The sequence below is a fragment of the Acipenser ruthenus genome, chromosome 8 (genome assembly GCF_902713425.1).
Source record: "Acipenser ruthenus chromosome 8, fAciRut3.2 maternal haplotype, whole genome shotgun sequence".
NCBI classification, from domain to species: domain Eukaryota; kingdom Metazoa; phylum Chordata; class Actinopteri; order Acipenseriformes; family Acipenseridae; genus Acipenser; species Acipenser ruthenus.
This window is the reverse complement of record NC_081196.1, coordinates 32,646,464-32,673,095: the sequence shown is the minus strand read 5'-3', so window position 1 is coordinate 32,673,095 and position 26,632 is coordinate 32,646,464. Positions and strand designations below refer to the sequence as shown.

The window sequence follows — 26,632 nt, the reverse complement described above, 5'->3', positions numbered from 1 at the left end:
CAGGTCCACACTGCAGATGTAAATCTGTTGTCAATGGGCTGTCCTAGTTAAATAAAGGAACTGCTTAATTGATTCATTATTAGAGGAGCACAGGGACCAACATCTCTAAAAGACACCAGGTTGAGAGAGAGAGAGAGAGAGGAGCCCAGCTCAACAATCAATAAGCATTTTGTTCTGCCCACTCAAGAGCAACCCACTCAGTCACCAGCATGCATCTCTATCGGTCACATTCAACCTCTCAAAAACAGCAGCCCTACTCCCAGAATTAAACAAAAAGTATTTTCAAACATTTTACCAGCAAAATAAATTATTGACATGCAAATGACCTCCTTATATAATGGGTAGTGTGACAACACAAATAGAGACGATTTGAAAAACTCCTTTTTAAGTAATGTTTTTGATGCTCAATTATAAATTCCAAGGTAAAACAAGTAACTGTATTGACTGGCCCAAAAACTTGAGAATGGCCGGAAAAGATCCCAAAGTAGAGCTCCTGTCACATTGTTCCCGTGGAAACAGGGGTGTCTTGTAGCATGCCTGTTCCTTGCCGCACTAAGCTGCACAAGTTTGCATGCTCAGAACGTCATGGCTCCAGTAGAACAGACCGTTTTGTTTTTGGTTTTGTTTTGCAACATTGTATTGATGTATAGTGCTTGATACAAAAAACTAGCCACAGCTTACGTAAGCATTATGAATACAAAAAAGAAGCAAGGTTACTTTGTGAGTAAACTGAATAGATTAATGCATTGGGTAGCTTTTTATGTGATTTGTGTAATTTGGACAATATAACGATTTGGAGTTTATGAATAAGAAAATGTAAATTATAAAGTAGCCAAACTCACAAGACTGCTTGTACACAAAATCCATTCTGCGTTCTTTCTTCACAAAGTGTCGATCACGTCTCCGTTGTCTGATGACATTTAATAAAAAAAATTGAAATAGCAATTTGAAATATTATTTTGAAGTTATCAGTACATTATAATTGTCAATAACGGTCTCTAATATCGAGCGAAATTGAGCTATTCTGGACCCCTGGACCCCTGCCTCTCTTATTCCCAGCACATCTCCACTCTGGCACGCACTTGCCGATTCTTCCTGAGCAACATCCGAAGAATCCGACCCTTCCTCACCAACTATGCTACCCAGCTCCTGGTCTAAGCCCTGGTACTCTCCCGCCTAGACTACTGCAACTCCCTCCTGGCTGGCCTCCCTGCGTCCGCCACCCGTCCGCTCCAGCTCATCCAGAACTCTGCTGCCCGCCTGGTGTTCTCTCTGCCTCGCTTTGCCCACGCTAATCCACTACTCCGCTCGCTCCACTGGCTCCCGATCACCGCTCGCATCCAGTTCAAGACTCTTGTACTAGCCTACAGATGCCTTGACCAGACTGCACCCAGCTACCTCCAGACCCTCATCTCTCCCTACACCCCCACTCGACCTCTCCGCTCCGCCTGCACTAGAAGACTAGCTCTACCTCCGCTACGCTCCCCTGTCTCCAGAGCCCGCTCCTTCTCCACCCTTGCTCCGCAGTGGTGGAATGACCTTCCTACAGATGTCAGGACTGCCCAGTCCCTGACCACATTCCGGCGCCTCCTTAAGACTCACCTCTTCAAACAGCACCTGTAGAACTCCTCTGTTTGCATCCTGGGACACTATCACCCTTCATGTAAATGTGCTTTATTTTGCTTATCTGCCCCCTATTTTACTGCATTTAATCCTGTACTTCAGAATACTGTAATCTGCCAAGTGTTTAACCTGTAGTACTTTGTATTTGATTACATCCTGATGTAACTATCACTATTTAATCATATCCTGATGTAACTATCACTATTATCTGATGTATTATTGAATTTTGGTTTGTCACACTTGTACTTTGCTTGAACAAAAGTTATTGTATTTCTTGCTCTTATTGTATTACTTGTATTGTAACACTTGAAATGTATTTGCTTACGATTGTAAGTCGCCCTGGATAATGTCGTCTGCTAAGAAATCAATAATAATAATAATAATTCTTACACCGCTTACCCTAGCTGTTAGCACATTTATGTTCCGCCTCTGCTCACTAATGATTGGACAGCTGCAAAACCAGGGCAGATCTTTGACTTTGCCATTGGTTAAACTCCCGAGACCTTCAACTGTTTCTGTCCCGCCTCAGCTCACGTGGGCTGCCGCAGAGAAAATGCAGATCTTTTATGGTTGATGGCATCGCAGGCCCTTCAGGAAAACATTAAACGTTTTGCAGCATATAAACGAAACAAGCGCTGTAAATTGCGCTGTAAATTGACTCATATTGACGGTTTAGTTGAGACTGTCTGGAATACCTTGAAGGTACGACTTTTTTTTTTTTTTTAATTTAATGTTCAGGCAAGAACCGCTTCTTTCCCCTGACACTACTGTGAAAGGCCAGTCAAAAGCAGACGCAAATCAGTAATACTGAGGTTAGGAATGGATACAGACCCAGCAAATGTCCCTTGTAGATATACTAGTCGAGCATCGTAAAAGGCCACAACGATGCATTGGCTGGAACGCATTTATACATTTGTTTCAAGGTTCATTCAAACACGCAGACCTACGCGTGTGAGACACAGACGTCATGTATTCCACTCAAGTTTACAACACAGACGACAGGCATAAGAAAACGAGGGGGAAGTAATCTTGACTGAATACTTTTTTAATCTAGACCACTTTAACAGACTGGATGAATAGAATAGAATTTGTGAAAGCAGACTAAAAAATAGAAAGATGCTTGAAATGGTTTAGGAATCTAATTATGTTGGCATCTGGCTACCATTAAAAAGCCAGTCAAATTAATTTAAAACTGAACAATGATTACTGTCTGAGTGGCATTTAAGAATATGCATTACCTGGCAGCAGAATGAAATGCATCTTGAATTAAATCTCCAACAAGATAATTTCATGTCAGTCATGTTCTCAAAATGTATTGGTTGCGTTAGAATGGTTTATTTATGCATTTATTCATTGTGTGTGTGTGCTTCCTTTGGATGTTACTGTCCCTTTACGTGTGTAATACTCAATGCTTTCATCCTTCCATCTCACTAGCACATTAACATTGCTTTCAGTTGATCATGTGATTTTTATTTTGACTTGGGTGAAGAACATAAGTTCCTTTCTTGTTACAGGTGATAGAACCCCACCTGAGCCTTGGACTGGAGTTCAGTGTTGCACATAGGAAAATGTTTCCATTGTTTATTTATTTTTTACCAGTAACATAGGAAGTGAACTAATTGTGTTGTGGCAGGAAACATGGGCTTTACCTGAGTCAAAGTAAAAATGAAAAGGATAAAAAGGGACTTTGAAGACAATTCTTAAACTCAATGTAATGCAATTAAGTTATATGCTACAGTATTACTATTGTCTTTTTACCTATTTTGCATTTTACGATTTATAATTGGTATGTACACTAATGGTTTTATTTTATTTTCTAAACGATTCCACATGATGTATATTGTACACGTTGTGTATACAATGTAGTTTACATTCTGTTTTCAATTTGCATAGATATTTATAAAGATAAAATATTATTTAAAAAATCTAATAAACTTATAGGGGAGTGCTATAACTATAATGGTTAATTATTCTTGGTGAACAAGTAATTGAAAAAAATGTTCTCATAACTTATTTCAGGGATACTAAAACGTATTTGTAATGCCTGCATTGTACACCAAGCGGCGCTTGTTAGTGTCGGTGTTGCACCCCTCTTCGTTCAACTCTTTATTCTCTCCCTGTCTGATCAGGTGACCGTGGAGCCAGAAGCGGCTGTTCCAGCCCAGCTCGTTCTCCATCACAAACCCTAGCGATACTTCCAGAGAGCAGAGATACATACACGTATACGAGAATCCAGCAAATATCTCCCCAGTCAAACCTCGAACTTTTGGACATACCGCCGCCGGGAAACATCATGCTACAACATTCGGCGTTGCTGCTTTTACTAGTGGCTACTTTGGCTCTGGCTTTGGAGGTAAGAAAGAAAAATGAAACTGTTTTTTAAGGAATGCAATTCCTTTCTTAGTCAGTCAAGTCAAGCCAAGACAAGACAACTCTCCTGATAACGATTAGTTTGCAAGTGAGATGAAGATTCCAGATATTGCGAGCTTTCTATACATTTCTTATTTAATCTTTGGGTGTAATGTAGTAATATATATATATATATATATATATATATATATATATATATATATATATATATATATATATATATATATATATATAATAGATACAGGAGTACATGTTTTATTAAAAAAGAACGGAATGCCTCAGTCTATTAGTATTAAGACCTTTTGTGAGACGAGGTTTATTTTTTAAGCGATGACCTAAAAGCTATAATTTGAATGTTTCTGCGCGTTGAGGAAATTATATATATGAATCTGCAGATGTGTTTTTGAAACGCAGTTAACTTATTTTTGTATTGTTTTTATTATCGAAAAACGATGTGTATGTACATATTGATGGTGTTACGTCGAAGGGGAATCTGCAGATCCAAAATAAACAACATATATCATTATTCCATCATGTTGTAATTATTCTGTGATGGTGTAATAATTGCTGTGGTTGGATTGATCCACTGGCATTGAAATTGTAGATGCGATTTGTATATAGGTGTTTCTGTGACATTCCAGAAAAATGCACAGATTTGGTCGCCTCTCATGTATTAATTGCACAGGGCAGATGAAAATCTGAATAAATACTCTGCGCTGTGAATTTGCGTGTTTTCTAATAAACGTTCGGTTACAGTTGCTGTCAATCAACTGGAATCGGGTACAATCTGAAACCCAGCAAAAGATTATATTCGGGGTTCTGTCCTTTTACACAGTTTGCTAAACAATAGAAGCTACATATATTTTTAAAAAGACGTGTGTGTTTTTGACAAAACTGACTGTTTTGCATTTTCCCCATCGTGGAAAGGCTGGAAAAGAGAGATAGCATCTGTCTGGTTAGTTAGACTTAGAGGAAATCCTTTTTATATAGAGTTTGAGTATTTGCACAGGTGTGTTTTTCTGCGGGGAGATGTTATTGTGTATCCTGGAGGAGATGAAAGGAGAGGGAGACAAAGAAGATGGCGTCTTTGCACTGCAGTAAGTCTGTATAGACAAGGGGAAGTGAAATACAAAACTGGTAGCACAATGAGTAGGCAGCTGAGATGAAATGATGAATGAGCTGCGGGCAATGGTTAGGGTGAATCTGACGGGGGTGAAATAAAAATAATAATTAAAAAAAACAAGATGGGTTGAAGTGGTAAAGTTAGGACAAGGAGAGTGTGCCTATAATCTGTATTTTGCCACACAGTATTTAGGTGGGGCCAGACAGAGATGGGGGAGAAAAGATTACGGACATATAAAATGTACCAGTACTTCAAAATAGTAATCAATAATAATAATCTTCATTGTTATCAGAATAATCTTTCATGAGATTTGAGTAAAACCCCACATTATAATACATTTAAATGCATTTAATAATAACAATTCAGCCAGTGTCCACAGGGATTAGGGTAGGGATATGTTAAATTGCTTGACTGAGAAGCAGAGGAGGGGAGGGGTGAAAGGGTGTGAATTGATTGCAGGAATACAGGCGTTAAAACGCTTTGAACACCACTGACACTACCTGGGAATGAGAGAGACTGGGCTGTCTTACACAGAAAAACCCAGGCAGGGCTACTGCCTGTGAAACATTTTGTTTGCCTATGTTTCTTTTATGTTCATTATCCAATTGTCTTGATATATATATATATATATATATATATATATATATATATATATATATATATATATATATATATATAAATGTGTGTGTGTGTGTGTGTATATATAAAACCTCTTGGTGTATTAAAAGCAAATAAAAAAACAATTACCGTATACAAAATTATGAACCAGGGGTATAACCCAGCAGCGTTGTCTTCCCAGTTTTGTCCTGTGTTGCCCCTTCCCAGTTTTTAAGTTGGGGAGCGACTGAGGCTCCTCCCCTCCCACACAGATCTACCAAGGTCATACAGTCAATGGAATGTTTGGAAGTCATAGTCTTTTCTTGCCCTTAATCAAATTGTAATGAGATCTAACCTTTTATACTGTCCTCACTGCTCAAGACATTTGACTCCGCCAGGTACAGCAGTTTTCATGATTGTGTTAACCTTCAATTATATCCCTGAGGTTCCCCAAAGCAATCTTTACCCAGCTGTAGACTAAAGAGCATGCTTGGCTTCAGCCGTTGTTCAGATGGAACTGTATCCGTGCCTGCTATAATGGAATGTTTCAATTTTAAACCTTGTAACTGTTTTACATTGAATACTGTGAAACCTGTACCTGCTGAAGGAAATAGACATGTCCCTCCTTACCATGGCATACTGGAACAGAAGAAACCAGGTTACAACTGGGCCTTAAATTCAAAGGTTATCATCTGTCTCTCTGGTGTAGGGACCCAGCTCCCTCATGTGTGCCTTACTGGTTATGCATTGTTAAAGGAATGTGTAAAAAAAAAAAAAAAAAAAAAAAAAAGTCAGTGAGCGTAAGACACATTTCACTGAGGGTAGAAAGGCTAGTTAACTTTACAAAACTAAGCAACCTATGAAAAAACTTCAGATCAAAGGAATAGGTTGCGTTGGTCTGCTTTAATAATCCAAGGGATAGAAATAAGACTCCTATTATATTGCAGTTTGACCCATTCCAAGTTTTACTGTGAGCTTGATTAGCCACTGTGTATACTGTAGGTAACAAGTTCAGGTGTGTTCTATTAAACTCATAGTAAAACCAGGAATGAACCAAACTGCTATGCAATGGGAGTCTTATTTAAATCCCTGCAGTGTGATCTATGTCTTTCTGGTGAGAGCTGTGATATCACCCCCCACTTAACCGTGAGTTCTGCTCACAACGACGAGGATCATAGGGAATAAATGAATCTCCTCAGGCTTGCCCATTACCAGTGTACGAACTCAGGGTTACACAGCACTTTGGACCATTCATAACTTTAAAGAATCATGGTACTAAAATCCGTGGTTTTACCTCTCATTGGTGCTAGCCATATTATCAGTGACCTCTCATTCTAGCGCAGCTGCAATCAGACAATGTAATCTATAGCAAAGGTACTAGGTTGCAGCAGTTTATAGCCTTGTGTTTTAAATATTTGCATATCCTGAACTCTGTGCAATAAGAGGGACCAGTAATAATGTTAGCTACTAAGAGGAAAGGCAATGGATTTTAAGATACTCAGAATAAAATGTTTCAACAAAGTATTTTTTGGTGTCTGTTGAAGAACATGCTTTGTCAAAGTATTTTTGTACTCCGCTAAAGTTAATATTCTAGGTTTTACTCTACAACTTTGCTGTATACAAAACGTGTGTTTAAGTCAATAAAACAGCAGCCCTGCTATATAGTCTTCCCTAATAATGAAACCCCACATGATTGCTTCTAAACATTCCTCTATTTTATCCAACACAACAACAATGCAGCCTTCTCAGGGGTTGAAAATAACACTTTAGGGCCCGTATTTGTCATGCAAACTGAAATAATGATGGTCGATGTTGTGATATCCCTTCCTGTATCAATTCTATCAAGTAGCTGTAAAACAGGACAGACTTGAGGACCTGTGTGTGTGTGTGCACGCACCAATGGGACTGGTCTTAATAGCAGGGGGCTCCAGTTTGAATGGGACATGAGCTGTTGGTAGTTTTATTATTATTATTATTATTATTATTATTTATTTTTGCTTTTTTCTGTTATTTGATTGATTTGAAGATATTTACAGTAATTATACCAAGGGTGCTTACAAAAGAAAGAACCTAAAGTAGATAAGGAAAGATGATTCTTGCTGTGGTGCATTGCACTTCTTCACACCAGAACAGTATTTGTACAGTTGATCTGATGCTTGACATTTAAGTGGTTCTCTTGAATGAGCAAAATTGGGACATTAAATCCATTAACTGAGCTGTAAAAGCAGTATGTGTAAATTACAGGTCCATCCAGATGCCCAAACAATCACTATATTACATTTGACCTTGCTCAACCAGAAGGAATGCCTGGGGTGGTTTTAATTTCCAGAAATAGCCTTTCTGTTTAAAATGCTGTTGCCCAAGCAGTGTTGCATGAGGAATGAGGCACATGAACTGTGAAAGGGTGGGGGTGGGTATGTATGTTCCTGGGATCCAAGTTGCTAAGCGACCACTGAAACAATACCAAAGAAACAGCGTGTCAGACAAGATGGGATCAGAGCAGTTGTTGCTTGGTCAGCTCAAAAAGAATAATCCATTTTTTTTTTTTTTAAAGTTGGAAATTTATAGATTTATTTTCAGGGGCTATCTGTCCACGTAGAGATGTATTGGTGTTCAGTAAGCCAGTTTGAGTGTCCTTTAGCAAGGCAGTTAGTGGGTGTTTTGTCAGTGCTTTGTGGTAGCCTGATTCCACTGACTGGCTGTATAAAGGGCCGCCTGTAGATTATTTGTGTGCTCCCTAGTTTTCTACTGATATTAGCAGCCTTGCTTGGTTTGTTGGTCAATACTGTCAGATTCAGCATTTTTTTTAAAATGTTTTAAACCTTGTAAAAACAACTGTGACAAAGGAAAAAAAAAAAACTCAACAAAAAGTGGCTTACAGTATACTGTACCTGACACACAGGGATCTGAATTGGTCAAGCCTTTAACAGCAGTCTTTAAAGTTGTGCAGACCAATGTCACTTTTAAGGGCAGTCCCAACTGAATTTTTTTTTTTTTTTTTTTTTTTTTTTTGTTCTTCTAACTATGGGCTTTCTACAAGTACCGGTATCTGTATCTGACCCTGTGCAGATCTGTTCTATAAACCAAATCCAAGGGATGGCAATTTCCAAGTAAATTTAAAAAATAAATAAAAATACTGTATCCAACTCATTATTTCCATGTCTAATCCTACTGTGAGAAGTGGAATAAAAACACCTAGTTTCCATCTGCTCTAAAATGGATGCGAAACATGTGTTGGGTACTCGATACAAGGGTGTCTGCAGTGCAGTATTTGAGTGCTGGTTGACGATACTGAATGTAGTTAATATTCATGCAAGGTTTATTAAGTATTTCATCCATAAACACTGAAAATAAACGAGTTAAATTGTTTGATAAAACTCTATCAGGGTACAGTAGAATGAGTTTCCTTAATGTCACCTGTCTGTGAAATACATTACAGCTAAAACTAGTTGCAGGTACAGTGCAGTCTGACTTTCTTTAATTTTGTTTGTGAATTACATTTGATACTTCATAGCACTTTTTCAGAAGAGAACCCTGTTTTTATAAGATTACTGTTGGCACACGTTTGTTTATTCACACATTTTGAAGTTTAAGTTCACATTGTTTACAGTTGGTTATAAAAGATTTCATCAAGAGGCAAGGACGTTCTTCTCTGTTCAGACGCTCATTTGCCAAGAGTCCGTCTGGGCCAGTCTTGTGTAAATTGGGTTTGAAGAAAGAGAGAATAACGCCTGCACTTAACCCCCTTTTGCCAGATTTTTTACTCACGTGGTCCAGCAATTGCAATGGTTTCTGACTCTAATGCCCCTTCTCCACTGGCACATCCGACCCGTGAGGGCTCGATATGGTACGGGTATGGGTGGTTCTCTACTGGCTATTTGTTGAGCCAAGCGAGAACCAAAACAGTGAAACTCTGGCCTCATGAGACCTCTGAATCAGGCTGCGAGCAGAGTCAGGTGCAGTGTTAAGGATTTTCGTCATTACGTTGCGTCAGTCAGTACACTCCAGAAAGAAAACATAACATAACACACGGGCAGCGAGTGTGATGAGAGAAAAGTACAGCCTTGGGACGCTGAGAAGTGCAGGCTCTAGTTTCTCTGTGGGCAGATAGAAGTGTTCAAGAAGATCTGGAGTTGTGCGTCAGAAATGAGAGTTTTTTGTTAAGCACCCAAACAAAAAACAACTATCCTCAGGTCTTGAATTTCAGCGCGGGATTGCAGGAATCGCACATTTTCAAAGTTGCTCCCGCATATCTGCAACTTTCAGTGCAGGAAAATCCTGCACAGATATTTTAAGACACCAAGCTACTGTATTTTTCACCTAATTTAAAATGCCTGAAACGCTACAACAATCTCTAAGGAAGTGGGTGTCGGTGTCGAAAGCACTATGAGCTGCATTCTGAGTAGTTCTGATTTAAAATAAATAAATAAAAGTAGTGCTAGATATTTTAAGTGCCGCGAAACATTATTCTCTTGTCTGTGATTCTCGGCTGCTATCTTTAAGCATTATAGAAACTCTGTACACTGTCTGCAGTAAGAAAACAGTTTTGGAAAAAAAAAGACGATATTAAGTCTATCTAGGTGTTTTGCAAGTGGTGACTTTCGCTTTAACTCTTAACTCAGCCCCATTTATTTTTGGGCGCCAGCGCACCAAAGGTTATGCACTTATTACTCGGGCACCGTAAAATCCACCTACCTGGTTCATGTTTAAAAGTACAGACTCTGGGCTTTCCAAAGATGTATTCAGTGTGTGTATGCGATACAGTACTCCAAGCTAGAACTACGATCACCTGAAGTGAAGCGTCTCGTGACAAGAGTTCACAGCTTAGGTTTTTGTTTTGAGTCTATTGTTACGTCATTGTAGCAGCTAGACTGGAAGTGGTGGTATCGTTGGAAAGCTTAGCTCAGCTCCCCACCATGTTCATTTCATATTGAGGTTCAATGGTGCAATTTTTCATACATACATACGTACGTACGTACGTACGTACGTACGTTTGTATGTATGTATGAAAAACTGCACCATTGAACCTCAATATGAAATGAACATGCATACGTACGTACGTACGTACATACATACATACATACATACATACATACATACAGTGCCTTGCAAAAGTATTCAGACCCCTGACCAATTCTCTCATATTACTGAAGTACAAATGGCACATTGAAATTTCATTCTGTTTCATATTTTATTTTAAAACACTGAAACTCAAAATCAATTATTGTAAGGTGACATTGGTTTTATGTTGGGAAATATTAAGAAAAATAAAAAACTCAAATATCTTGCTTGCATAAGTATTCAACCCCTGTGCTGTGGAAGCTCCCAGTTTACACCGATGAAAGAAATTGTCTCAACGAGGACACAATTACCTTACCATTGGCCTCCACCTGTGAACCATTAAAGTTGCTGCCACATTTTCTGGATAAAAACCCCACTGTTGAAGGATCATTGGTCAGGCTGTGAATCTGAAGGAAAATGAAGACCAACGAGCATTCTACAGAAGTTAGAGAAAGTAATACAAATGCATAGATTAGGGAAAGGGTACAAAATAATATCCAAGTGTTTGGATATCCCAGTGAGCACAGTTGGATCAATAATCAGGAAGTGGAAGCTGCATCACACCACCCAGGCTGCCAAGAAAAGGCCGTCCCTCAAAACTCAGCGCTCAAACAAAAAGGAGACTTGTGAGAGAAGCCACAGAGAGGCCAACAATCACTTTGAAGGAGCTACAGAGTTCAGTGGCTGGGACTGGAGTAATGGTGCACCAGTCAACCATATCAAGAGCTCTGTATAACACTGGCCTGTATGGGAGGGTGGCAAGAAAGAAGCCATTACTCAAAAAGTACCATCTGAAAGCACGTCTGGAGTTTGCTAGAAAGCATGAGAGTGACCCAGCTGCGATGTGGGAAAAGGTTTTGTGGTCAGATGAGACCAAGATAGAGCTTTTTGGCCAAAACTCAAAGCGCTATGTGGGTGCAAACCTAACACTGCCCATGCCTCAAGACACACCATCCCTACAGTGAAGTACGGTGGTGGCAGCATCATGCTGTGGGGATGCTTCTCATCAGCAGGGACTGGGCATCTTGTTAAAATTGAAGGAAGAATGGATGGAGCAAAATACAGTGAAATACTGCAAGAGAACCTGCTTCAGTCCGCTAAAAAACTGAAGCTTGGGAGGAAATTCACCTTTCAGCAGGACAATGATCCCAAGCACAAGGCCAAAGCAACATTGGAGTGGCTCAAGAACAAAAAGGTGAATGTCCTATAGTGGCCCAGTCAAAGTCCTGATCTCAATCCCATTGAGAATCTGTGGCACTATTTGAAAATTGCGGTCCACAAGCGTCGTCCAACCAACCTGAACAACCTGGAGCAAATCTGCCAAGAAGAATGGGCCAAAATCACTCCGACACTGTGGGCAAAGCTGGTACATACTTACCCCAAAAGACTTAAAGCTGTTATTGCAGCGAAAGGTGGCTCTACCAAATATTAATGTGTGGGGGTTGAATACTTATGCAAGCAAGATATTTCAGTTTTTTATTTTTCTTAAAAATATTTCCCAACATAAAACCAATGTCGCCTTACAATAATTGATTTTGAGTTTCAGTGTTTTAAAATAAAATATAAAACAGAACAAAATTTCAGTGTACCATTTGTAATTCAGTAATATGAGAAAATTGGTCAGGGGTCTGAATACTTTTGCAAGGCACTATATAATATATATATATATATAATATATATATATATATATATATATATTCTCATCTCTACCACATAGAATGCCTGATCCTGTTGCAGCTTACATAATATGAAAAGACATTTTGTGGCCTTTAATTTGTTAAGTTACATGCATGCAGCACAAACTATCCAGTAGTTAAACATACATAAATGAAAACCATGAAAAACAAGTGGAAATGGGGCTGAGTGTAAAGAGTTAAAAAAAAGAAATGGAGCACTGGTGAAAAAGAAAAGCACATTTTTCTTGTGCTGCATGCATGTCGGGCAATGGCAAAAGCAATGGAGAGTGTTCTGTCTCACAGTGAGGAACAGCTGTTAAGTCTCCTGAAAGCAACTTATTTTAAAGCAACACCAGTGTGAATGATGGTGCAGATCATATTTTTAAAACCTTCTTTTTTTCCCCCTTCAACAGAACTAATTGAATTTTTAGTAAATCGATTTATAATCAGTAAAATTTGTGGATTATAGACATTCCTAAATATATTTACAAAATATAGCGATACAAGATTCAGCTGTACCGTTGATCTTAATTTTTGAACACCATTTGTTTGCGCATCTTTTGGCAATCTGAGTTAATTAATAACTGTCTTTCGTTGCGTGTGACGTCAGTAGCAAGGCTCAGCTCTGCAGTGGAAAAACAATCAAGTCTTCCCTTAACCGCACCGTGAGGGCTCGGTACGGCCCTGGCGCGGCTCAATTGTACAGTGGAAAAGAGGCATAAGCTGCTGTTATGCTATCTGTCTATGGCCAGCAGTGTGGGACTCCATGTTGTCTGTTGCTCCTGCCGTTTAGCTGCCAGAAACAGAAAGCACTTTCCTCACTGTCTGCATTCAGTTTAATTACCATAGAATCCCCACACAAGCATCCTAGAAATGCAGTTTGTTATGATCCTAATTTCACATTGTTGTGGGCTTCAAAGACTCAATGGTTTAGCTGCAGGCAGAGAGAGAGAGAGAGAGGAGGCCAGGGACCTAAATGGATAATCTCTTTGAAATGTATTCATTTATTTACTGAGGAGTTATTACTACAGTATCGCTCTTTGAAAAGGCAGGTTCGTTTTTTGAAGTGTGGAAATGTATTGACTCGGGTATTTACAGCATGTATTTACAGTATTTTTCCAAAGACATTTTGTCTTTAAACATATAATTTCTTTGACTAGCACTAGGTTTTGTAAGTGCCATTGTAGTCATTTTTTAAAGACCAGTTTGTGTAGATTTGTTAAACACAGCGTCTTGCACAGTTTAGACCAGCAAATCATCAGTGGTGAACATATTAGTTCCCCGATGGACGGACAGATAAGTAAACCTTAAGAGTGCATATTTTCTTAATGGCAAGTGACGGTTCCTTAAAAGACCTTCCTCTCCAAATTCTTCTATAACATACCTGAGACAAACTCTATGACCTGAAGGGGTAGAGACCTGACCTTGGTGTACCACCGCCCCTCCCCAGACCAGCTGTGTAATAAAAATCCAAGCAACAGCAGCAAATGAGCCTGTGCATCTGAAGCGGGCTGCTGCACAGGGGAAATCAGTTTGATTAAATGCAAAATGAGGGTTAATCTTGATTCCTCCCTGCTGCCCTAAAGGACTGATTTGATATTAAAACAGTTGTTTGCCATGAAAGCCTCTTGGGACTAAGCCTGTGATTTTTAAATTCTGGGAGTCGCCGTGACTGTAGACACAAACCAGTAGCATATGCGTGGGTACAGCAGGTGCAATAGAACAGAGAAAGTGTCCCATTTTATTTTTTTCTGATCACTTTTTGTGGTAGTTTAAAGAGACCACCGTATGCTGTACATTCTACAACAACACTTTAGATACAAGTAAAATTTCAATTTCAGGTCTAGGTAAATTGTAATATTATTAAATTATAGTCCATTTTGAGTAATACGAATTGGAATTTAAAGCATTACAGTAGATTCCACCAAATCCTAACTAGGCACCATTCATTACATTTCCAGGTTTAAAATACTTGTTCTTTTTCAAGCCAGACTGCAGGAAGTTCAAATTATGATTCTGCAAATTATTCTTGACACCTTGTAAATGAAGGTAGAGTGTTTGTAGTTCTTGTAGTATTTTAGAGTAGTGGAATGGATTAGCAATCAGCAACTTGATAGTAATTGGAAATCCCATGTGCCTAAGATCCTTCCCCCACATCATAAATTAGAAGCTTTTACAGCTAAATTAGCACAGGCATGTGTGACCATAATGGTCCTGTTTGTTAATTTGCACCTTCCCATTCCCTCCTCCTTTCTTCCTTCCTCCCTCCGCTTTTTACCATCTCCATGCAAATAACAAAACAACATCTCCTGTGGGGAGAAGTGGAATCAGAGCAACCACAAGCCCCCTACTGTGTGCTACTGTGTGATAATATAATGCAAGGTGCATTTTATTCCCATCACCTAGGAATCTGACCTCCCGGCTTAAGTATTATTTGCATCTTGTTTTCATACCACTGTTCCACAAAGATCGATGCAAGAAACAAACCCTCAGTGCGGCAGTAGATTAGGTTACAGCTAATCCCAGGTCATGCGGGAGTGATTGAACCCAGCAGCAATCACAGACAACACTTCCCAGTGATTAGCGACCTCAGCTTTTCAAAACAAGATTAGTGTATAAAGCAGCAGTCCCGGCATATTGTGGAGGGATTTGACCTGCTCATCCAAGATGCAGCACAGACCCTCCATTAGCGCAGCATTGTACGGCTCTTCATTCTCCAGATCCGCATCAGTGGCCTTTGGGAACAACTAAATTACTGTATAAAGCATTTAAGTCTGGCCGTTTATGGGAATTCGCAACCAACCTTAGAGTGGTTGGTATTTAAAGAAAAAAAAAAAGTGCAGTATGTGGCCAATGAAAGCAAAGTAAATGCTCCAGTATTTAAGGTGTGGTGGCGTTTGAGCTTTCAGAAAGTAAGATCTATTATACTGGGCTTTAAAGGTGTACAGTCCCTTTTATTACTGCTGAACTTTAAATCTAGGAAAGAAAAAGAAACCTGCAGTTTCAAAAGCAGGTGCAGTCATAACATCATAAATATTTCATATGTGTCTTTATAACTAGCATTGTGTCTTTTCCATTTTGTATTTAGTATTTGGGCTGAAAATGATAACTGCTGGAAGACTTACGATGCAGTGAGAACATGTTGTGCGAATTTCACTGCATCAACCAAAAAAAAAAACCTGCGCGCCTGTAAAGAGATCTGTGACTTGCGATCTCCATTCAAAGAAATTTTCATTGCCATATGTCAGGCACTTACTTAATTTATTACCCAATCACCAAATGGCAAAATATGACATGTATTTGAGTTAACACTTCATGTGTAATACTGTGTTCAGGAAGCGCTTTTCTGGCATGTAATAAATGTAGCTAGACTGCTATCTGTGACTGGATTTAGGAATTAACTACCTGCGTGCACGAACAGATTGGAAACCAGCATGAAGCCCCCTGTCTTGCAAGTGTTAATTATATTCTGATTTTGTTAATTTGCCTGCCCTGTGTCCTTTGTACTGTGTTCATAGTGCATGCTCCCAATGAGCTCATAAAAACAGAGCGTGGAACGAGGTTAAACCCTAAGGCAAACTGCTCCAGCTTCTTTGTTGGGAAATCATCTTGTATTTTAATTAGCTGTTCCCTGAAGTGGACCCCCTGCTGTAGCCACAGATTTGAGTTATTCTCAAAGAGTGGCACACTGGTTTTGTAATCCATCCAGCTACACTTTCCCTCCAGTATATCGGTATATAGATGTGTACAGAATATTTGCTATGTAAAACCTCAAGGCTGTAAATACTGCCACGTGTATTATATACAGCATTGTGTTTAGTAAATGTGTTTGGGACTTGATCTCCAGAGTTTGTTCCAAGCTCCTCCTGAACTCCATTCTTGTGCTTTCCAGAGATGATGAGTGAAGGAAGCTGTTGTTAAGTGCCCTGTCACTAGATATCTGCCTAGCACAGATTCCCACTTCCTGATGTGAAAACACAACACAATCTCAAGTGCACACACTGCCGTGGTGAATTCCAGAACTGTACACAGGGCTGCATTCATTGCACCAGTGATTGGGTCAGCACATGTAGCACATCTCCTTTCATTTATTCTTTTCCCCTGAAAGTTTTTTAGGTTTAAAATGATCCATTTTTGAATGACCATTTGGACAACAGGCTGCAGTAAAGGTGTTTTTGATAAGTAGATCTTTTTATTTTGGCCTGTTTCTCATTGAGTTTGTTGGAATTTATTTGGGAACAGAAGAGTTTTCAGTTTTTCAATTGGGGCTTGCACACGTTACTGTGTTGCCAGTTGCCTATAGATCACCAGGTTGCTTTCCAGGAATACATGGGAAATTATGACAAAAGGATTTGGTTAATGTGTGCAATGGCACAGCTGGTTTATTGTTCCGGGTGGATCTCCCATCTAAACCTGCAATCCGACAGAACTGTTCCAGATGGCCTTCCTTGCAGTGGCTGTGGCCTGCTGTTTACTAGAATCTTTTGCTGAAGAGTTTCAACTAGTGCTGGACAAATATCAGAATATTCGAACAAATATTTTTTAACATGTGTTCGGATAAAAAAAAAAGTCAGATGTTCATATTCGCTACAAATGACAAAAATAGCTTGCACTTATTTACCGTCTCACGAGAATTTGTGCAACAGTTTAAAACAAATGGCAAATGAAAAAGAGCTCTGTGTGATATGTGAGATTAAAAATATATATAAAAAAAACACAGAATCAACACAGCAGCTCTTGAGTCGATATTTAAAAGTTTTAGACAGCAAAAAGTAAACAAACCAGATTATGCGTGCTCACGCATAGTGATCTCTATGGAAAGCCAGCTGTGACAAAAATACATTGTGCTGCTTTGGAGCAAGCCAGAATCTCATGTGACAGAAATAAGGCAAGTAAGTCATTAAACAGTAAAGTTTGCTTAAACAGTACCCATCTTCCTGAAAATGTTGTGTAGTGATTCTTATATAGACTCTATATTATATGTATTTTGTTGTGACTTTGTTATGTGGAATGTAATAAACGAGAATCAAAAAGGTGAGTTTTTTCCCCTTCACTTTACAATGCCATTTCTACGTTTGTTTTATTTTAAGTGTTTAAAGTTACATTTTCAGTTTTCGTTTGCTTGTTCAGCTACAAAACAGGGACAAGTAAACCTCATGTTACTACTTTATGAAAACCTCTCTGGCCACTGTTTTACTGTGAAGAAATGGCAAGGAATGAAAATAAATAAAATGCTTTGTCAACTTTACTATTTTTCAGGAATAAACAAAACAACGTTTAACTTGAACTGCTGTTTGGCATCCTTTTTGTTTTGTGGTTAATTCACTGGGGTAAAGTAAGTCCTACACCACTTATTCTTTACTCCTGGGATATTTTTCTATTTTAACATGTTACATATTGTAAGGTCTTGCTGTAAAAGAAAGGCACACACACAAGGGCCACGGCCACAGCCGTGCCCACTGCCCCTGCTGCTATGCTGTCTCTGCCTGTGTTCAGAGCAATATAATGACTTTTGTTACTTTAAAAAAAAAAAAAAAAAAAAAAAAATTAAATTATGAGCGAATATCCAAACATGAAAATCCTGTGTTCGTCCCAGCACTAGTTTCAACCATGCTCCAACCTCTTGGACTGGCTGGAATGTGGCTGCCTGCCCGAGGGCCTGTTATTTTGGGCATTGCGGACCTCTGCACTTCCTTTTAATTTAGCGTTCCTGTGTTTGCACCGAGTGGCCAGTGTTGGGCAGTGAGGTTGGGTTACACAAACACATCCTTAACAGCTTACTGAGGCTCTGGAAAATAATGATATTCATTCAGAGAGCCATGGGTCCAACTATTGGCTGTGCTTGTTTACATTGCAGTATTTATTCTACCAAATCAGAGTCTACATTTTAAACTTGAAATTGATTGTGTGTAACCTACAACCTTAGGAGAATATGAGAACTCTGTACTAGGAAGTACCTGTAGCAGTATTAATGTTGCTGCATCATGTCGCCCCATAAATCGTTACGTGTGCTCTAGTGCACTGGGGATTGAGATCTGCCCTCTAAATCACTGCAGGAAGAGCGTTAAAAAAGAAAAAAAAACATAAGTGCTCTGGCTTTTCTGTTCCGTACCACATCGTGGATCATTACTGCTGTGTTAGCTGTTTGACAATGTGGGCAGTATCAGTGCACTAGAGCAGACATTTTGAAAAGAGCTTTGAAACAGACTGTAAAGTTGTAAGTGTAAAAAGTTGTTGATGTTAACAATGAAAAGAAAAATTACAGGTGTGTTATTTAAACAGTTTTAACAACACATGGGGACGTGTAATGCTATCTTTTTCAGAATCCTGCTACTTACTCTTTAAATGCTTGGTGTAGAATATTAATTTGGGAACTCCTATCCCTCCTCCATCCACAGGCCTCTGCAATTTTTAAAATTAAAGCTAGGGTGTTTCCCATTCCATAGGAAATGGGTACACAGTCTGAAATTGTGAGAAGTATTTGCTTGGGATCTTTAATAGGGAGACCATGCAATAAATAGTTTAATTTGGGTACACTGTCCATTTTTATAATATTGGCTTTTCCCTAAAAAAGGCAATATCAAAGAAAGCCATCTTGTAAAATCAGCTGTGATTTCATCTACTGTAACAAGGGTTCAATATTACATTAAACTAATGTATCTTATTTGGGTGGAATATTAAGCCCCATTTAAATATGCTCTTTTAAAAACAAAGGTATGCTTTTGTGACCTTGAGTTGTACTTCCTCTTGTCTTTCTCTGTATTGTCCCAGTTATTCTCACACACACTCTCTGCAGCACTGCTACACTAAGAGTGGCGTGCACATGGATTCAAGATGTCTCAGTCCCACCACTGCTCATCTGCAGACTGCAATTTGGCCAACTGGGGACTGATCCAGGTCACTAGTTCCTGAAATAGGCACATCTTTTCAAGGCAGATGATTGTTTCTGTCATCAGTGTCTGGGAAGTAAATGTGCACTGGGCAGTTTATTTTCTGTCCAGGGCATGACATGACACAATTTTCAGTAGAGTGGCTACATACAGAAGCTATAAAGAAATGGATGTCAATCTGCCACTATGACCCTCAGGAACCAGTTAGTGGCTGGATTCAGTGGCACCAAGATTATTAGACTACATTGCCATATTTGGTGTTGGAAAGCCCTTAGGGCTGTTCATGAACCCCACTGCTGCATTTTGGCAGTGTGTCATCGTCGGTGTCAGGTTTGATAGCCCTGCTACCCTTTCCTCTGCTGTGCTAATGTATTAGAGATTATACACACACCCCAGTATGGAGGATATATGACTGAAGGGTTTCTCTGTCCTCACAGTCTTGGTGGGTTATGTTGAACTCTTGGAGACTCTCTCCTCTCCTCTCTCGCTCTCGCTCGCTCGCTTCAATTCAATTCAATTCAATTCAATTCAATAAGCTTTATTGGCATGACAGGAATAAACAAGTTTTGCCAAAGCAAAATAAACATACAAACAGACAGGTACAGTGTATAAACAGACACAATGAAAAGACAATTTTCAGTGCAGGTTAATTTGTTTCTCTTAGACTGTGGCAGGCAGTCACATATTCGGCAGCTAGTGCACATGTTATCCCCACCTATCCTAAAAATATTTGTAGTTTTTCAGTTTCTGTGAGGTGGGTGAAGTGTCTCTCTCTCTCACACTTTGTCTCCTCTCTGTTCCTCAGCACAAAAAATACTTTCAGCGCAGCTCTTCCCAGCCCCTCTCTGTCCCTTCCCTGGTGATGGGAGGGTAGTAGCGCTGCTTCTAAACAAAGCTCAGCAGTGTGTAGAGCTTTCACAGCATCCCCCACTGCTCTGAGTGAGGGAACTCTACACAGGTGTGCTCTCAGGCACCTGTGTTTGTGTGTATGGACCTAATTAATACCTGACACAAGACCATCTAGTTTCTCCATTTCAGTGTTTTGTGTGTTACAGGCCTGTTCTACCCTTGAATTCTTTTTTTTTTTTTGTCTAAACAAAGAATAATATATGGCCATCGGTATCACCAAGAGCTATAGGAATCAAATGAAACAGTAGGTTACTCAGTCATATTTCTGTGTGTGTGTGTGTGTAGTGATACACAAAACCATTACTCTCTGCATATTATTACTAGCGAGAGTAATAAAGAGCCATTATTCTTTCTGTAGGTCTTTGAGAGGTGCAGACAGCTCTCTCTCATTCTCCTCGCCTAATACCTCAGACAAGAACAGACAGCAATTAAACTGAGTCAGTACTGCTCTTGATTCACTGCCACACAGGAGCACTGCCAATTTGAACAGACTTCCAACAGCAAAGCCTGTGTGTTCAGCTTTAGTGTTTCTGTGTAGAATAAGAAAGCAATCTGTTAAGATAAACAAGTGACTGGGCCAGAACGAAAGTGCTTATTCAAATAATGATGTCTGATGCCTTTTAAACTTATCAAAGACAAAGGGAATTTGACTTTGTGACCCATTATTGATAAGTCAGGTTTCCAAAAAGACCTTCGCCTAACATTGTAGATTGCCGAAGAGCAGCATATCACCTTTCTGATAAGTAGCTTCCTATGATTTCTCTCTTATTTATTCAGTGTTCCCTCGACTCTTTATGGTGTTATAGTTATTCTGAGTAGTTCTTATTGCTGTCTGTCAGGGAGTTCAGGAGCTGCTCTTTACTTCTAATGGCCTGTCTGTAGTTAGATCAGCCAAAGCATCTTAGGACCCCATTGCATACAAACAAATCCAGGCTTTATTATGAGCCAGTGTTAAGTGTTGCCAACTAGTAGTTGCCTAGCTATACTGACCAGAGTTGCTGGTTTGTAGACCGCTCCCATTGTCCACAGGACCAGTGTCGGCAGCGGTACTGATCCGTGCCTCCCTCCATTCCTTGAAAGAGTGCTGTCCTTCCTTTGCACATCCCCCTCATCCTGTGTTTGGGAGTAGGTGGAATAAATGTTCTGCTTTTCTGAGGATTTCTTTTCTGAGACCTCCCGTTCCCCTTGCTTGGACCCATTTGACCTGCCCAGATCACTTAACTGGTGCTTATTAAATCTTAATCGCCCAGCCTCGGCAGAGAGACCCAGTCAATTCTGTCTAGCAGTTAACAATTTTGATAGTGATGTGGGGGTGGGGGACAAACTGGTACCTATATTAACCCTTTGCGGTTAATATAGGTACCAGTTCCGTTGACGTTGAACTGCTCACAATAATTAGATATATTACAAAAATTATTTACTACAGGTCTTCACAAAAATACAGTGTTTTTGTGACTGCATATGAATACAGGACACTACATCAGATGAGACATGAACCACAAATTAAAGGGTTGGACAACTAGATACTGTACTGTATTACTGAAGTTTTTTTTTTTTTTTTTTTACTTTATCACCTTGTACAGTATGGGCGAGAATAAGTGATTGGAATCTAAATGGTTAAAGTTAAGTTAAGCTTTATCTTCATGGTGATCTTACAGAACAGCTTTCTGCTTAAGTTTTTAATTGAAATCTCATTAGGTCAGCATTGTATTTACATTTCCATTTGAAATTCTGCAAGATGTACTATTCCTGATCTGCAAACCCATGTAGTTTAACCTGGGGTCTCCTTTCTTAAAAACCACGGGGTATTTATTAAAACAGTCTTTGTAGCATTCAGTGCCAGCTTAAGCTGTTTTTTTGTTTATGTTTCCATTCCTGTCTGCACATTTAATTTTGAAATCTCTTATCTCAGCATGTTTTTTGTTTTGTCTTTGTTTATTTTATAGTTCTGTAAAATGTTTCAATGAAGTGGCGACTGTATGCATTTGACATTGTTGACAGTAAACTTGAAATTAAGATAGCATTTGAAATGTGCAGGTGTATGCATGTTTTTCTTGCAGCAAAACAAAAAAAACTGAAGAAAGATTGCGACAATCTTGCACATTTCATCAACAAGCAGGTGCTGTATTTAAATGTGTTATTTATTTTCACAATTGATATATTTTTGTTCAATTGGATGATCAAAGGCTATTAAAAGATTAACTGAAACATTTCTAAAAGTATAGGTTTTTATTATTACTATCAAAAACAAATTGTTAATCGTTACCTGCACTGCGGTAGTATGGGTCCTCTCTGAGTCAGGAACATGTAAGAGATTATAAACTTATTATGCTTTGACAGCATTAGTTATTGTGAGAAGAGTGGCTCACACACACATCTGAGAGTCAAGGTTGTAGCACCATACACTGTACAGCTAGGGGTGTATGCATTTTCACAGCTGAATCCCAGAGAAGCGCATGTACTAGAAATAAATATGGAAATGCCCATATTAAAAGTATTATGATGTCTAAGTGTATTTGCAAAGACTGCAGTATCACTAAAGAACTGCCCAAGAACTTAACACGGCTTCTCTATCACTGGGTTCTGAAAGGGCAAGAGTGATATCTATTCGGAAGAAGTCATCTCATCTTCTGCAATGAGGTAATGGGTGGAGTTGCTGTACGAGAGCGCTACTGAACCGCGACGCACACTGTTGGGTCTGCAGAGTCTGGATCTAGTTCATTCAATTGAAAGCAAAAAAGGTGATATGGTGAAAGACTTCTATGAAATTTGATGAATCTTTTCCAGGATAGTTTCCAGTACTGTATCTGAAGGGGCCTGTAGGTTCTATCACCATGCCAGGGTGTGAGGGATGTAGGAGCAGCACAGGCTGGCATGTCTGCCTCAAACAGGGATCCCACCTGCTCCTGGACTCCCTGAGCACTGCAGTCCAGATTGGAGAATGTGGTCTAGTTCACAGTAGGGGATACAGTGCAGCTTTATAGTGCTCTTCTACCAGCATGTCTGGTGTGCTTTCCTTAATACACGGTGAACCCTAAGGAAAAGAGTTCTTTCAATACAAATTGTAAAACCAAGAGCCGGACAAGTATGCTTTTATTTGAGTTTTTAAAAAAAAAAAGCCATGCAAGAATTACACAGCTTTGGGCTGTAATAATTTAGACCTGTGGCGTTGAATGTCAGTGAGGAAATCAGTGCAGCCTAGTGGTTAGAGCCGAGTAACTGGGATCGTCTGTGAGACACCACCAGTTGGTACCAGAGTGTCACCTAGCTGTGAGATTGGATCAGCAAGAACCCCTCCCACAGTGGAATGGACATTTTGAATACCCAAGGGGAATAAGTACTTTAATAAGCCAGCATCCTCTGATCGCTCCCCAGGCATATTGATTAAGTTTCAGTAATTGCACCAGTGATGCATTAAATTTAAAATGTATTCACAGAGCTCTAATCTGTCGTTCTTGGGGGCATTTTGCTTAACATTTTGCTTGATTGTTTTTTGTTTGGTCCTCTAGCGGACAGACTTAGTCCAGTGTTGTCATCCCTTATACAAGTTCACCGCTGTAAATGTTGCAGTTTTCCCATGGTTATACTATGTATTTACCATAGTTTTGCAATGCCATACTTTTTTTTAAATGAGCTTTACCCATGATTTACAGTTTTCTATGTTTTCTCTATGGTGTCATTCCATGCCAATTCAACCAGTGCCGTTGCCTGTCCGTCTCGGATTTTCCTAGAAAAATTCACCTGGGTGTTTTCAGACACGCCGAGTTCAGAAATGATGGCCATTATTTTTTTTTAAATGTCCCCTTCGACCTGTGACCTTGCAAAGGTCAACCTAAAGTGAGAAAGGGACCTTGACCAGAAAAATCACCCTGTGTGCAATTTAGATGCTACCATCATGTGTAGCACCTCATTCTACTCGTAATGAATAGGGCTTTTCAGAAAAAAAATACTAGGAGCACACTACTCGCTTCTGGCAAATTGCAAGATGAGGGGTAACTGACGAGTTTTATTCGAACTTCAGGTGAACCCTTTACCCTGTAGGGTATGTGGGTCCTAAAATGTAAGTATTGCTGTAAGAACCTTAGGAACCTGAGGTCATAGTACAGAACAATATCCTAACTTCCTTTCCTATCTTATCTTTCGTGGCTAAGATAGGATTCTTCCTAAGTCACAGGTGGCGATACTTTCCTAAGTGCTCCATTCTAGCCTAACTTAAGTAACTAACTTAGGAATTCCTATCTATAGGTTTAAAATATTATCGAGCGTTAACAGTTATCTACTAACAGCTTATCAAGTCTGAATCCAAGGACAAAGGTCACAGCTCCCGCATAACCTTATAAACATTGTCGTTATTATTAAGAAAATAAAACATTTTGTAATTATTTGTTGATTAGTTTATAGATAAAATGGTTCTCATAGGGCTTTAAACTTCAGCAGAGAAGAGAACGATGAGCTGGTGGCTGGCGTTGAGAAATGGAGTGTAATCGGAAAATTTTCAAGCACACCATCAAACGAAATGAAGGAAAATGCTTGGGCAGAAATTGCTTTGGCTGTGTCTGCTGTCTGTGGCAACCCTTGGACAGCTGATGCAGTGAAGAAGAAATGGTGCTCGACAATGAGCGAAACAAAAAAGAAAGGGGCAGCGCTGAAAAAAAAACTTCACAGAACGGGAGGCGGTTCGTCTGCTGTTACACCGCTGAGCAGTACTGAGCAGAGGATACTTGGGATAATTGGACCAATTTACACCAAAGGTGCAGGCAAAATAAATTATATAACACTACAATACTACCATAGTTGGGCAGTATCGAAAATACATGTAATTAAAATATGTATTTTCATTACATTTATAATTTGTTATGTAAATGCCAATTTAGAAGAGTTTTGTATTGAAAATACATTTCCTGAGTATTTTGCTCACCCCTGAAAACTACCAATACAAATATAGGCTTTGGGATGTTTAAAATATATGTATAATATTTCCACATTTTCATTATTCATTTAATTTGTTTTGCTTCTTTTAAACATTTTAATCATATAGGTATGAAAGGAGGAGAGGAAATAGGACTGTTTCAAAATGAGTCAGAGGGTGCCTGTGTAGGGATTGACAGCAGCCAAATAATCAAGATCACTTTGAATCCGGTATAGACTCCATCGCAGTTTACATCACCTTTTAGGTATATCAAATGTATCGGATAAGCTTGCCTACCAACTAACTCCTCTTTTTTTTGTTTTAAGATAAATTAATTTAATCACACACATAGTGTTATTTATCTTAATTTTGAATTATCGGTAGGCTAATTTTAAAATTCCACAAATTTAAACTCTGCGCAATCTTTCCCATTGTACTTGTAATGTTTTACAGACCACGACAGATAGATAGATTTTGTTTAAACAACAAAAAAAAGGTTCTTTTATAAAAGGAATGAACATGTACTACTGCAAATAGTAAGTGGACTAGTACTAATATTATAAAGAACTTTTGCTGTGTACAGTTACCCAGAAGAGTTACCAGGAAACATTGCTCCTACTCAAAAGAGAAAAGCTACAATTGGAACGAGACAGACTGCAGTTGGAAAGAGAAAGATTGGAACTCGACAAAAATAGATTTAGGGCACAGCAAGAATGGATGCACCAACACAATTCACGAATCATGTACTGTCCAGGGTGCAGCAAATCTATTAGTCTGTTAGGCACCACTGGTACAGAATTCATGTGTGATTTAATATGGATTATCACTTACCATCATAGCTTGGTGATAAGTGATTGTAAATTAAAGATGCTATATAAATACAATTGTTATTGTTATGGTTGTTGTTTTCTAATGAATAATTTATAAAATAAAACGTATTTGAATATCCATTAAGTAATTTATTATTATTATTTATTTCTTAGCAGACGCCCTTATCCAGGGCGACTTACAATCGCAAGCAAATACAAATACATTCAAGTGTTACAATACAAGTCATACAAATAAGAGCAAGAAATACAATTTTTTTTTTTTTTCAAGTGTGACAAACCACAATTCAATAATACAGCAGATAATAGTGAAAGTTACATCAGGATATGATTAAATAGTGATAGTTACATCAGGATATGATTAACTACAAAATACTACTATTATAGAAAAATGCAGTTTATAGTTTATATGCTTCTATCACAATACAATTGAGAAATTGTATTTTTATAGACAAGAAAAAACAGCAAGAGGGGAAGGGTTGGAGTGGGGGCGGGGCAACTTGCTCACAATGTTACAACATCCTTTTCTATCATACATCTACATTCGTGTGTATCTACGTGTACATCAGTGTACAGTAGGCTTATACAATGTAAACACTAAGAAAAAAATGTTTCAATGAAAGTGCTACAAGTATTGCGGCCAGCAG

At 38.9% G+C, this 26,632-nt stretch overlaps 1 protein-coding gene across 1 annotated transcript in view; it reads left to right on the top strand.

The window, feature by feature from the left end:
• The first annotated feature begins 3,685 nt into the window (after positions 1-3,685).
• Positions 3,686-26,632, top strand: part of LOC117407049 (amyloid-beta precursor protein-like) — a 69,803-nt gene continuing 46,856 nt past the window's right edge. The window contains exon 1 of the mRNA XM_059029657.1: positions 3,686-3,976. Within this exon, the coding sequence (XP_058885640.1) occupies positions 3,917-3,976 (60 nt within the window). The 5' untranslated portion in view covers positions 3,686-3,916. The remainder of the gene's footprint in view (positions 3,977-26,632) is intronic.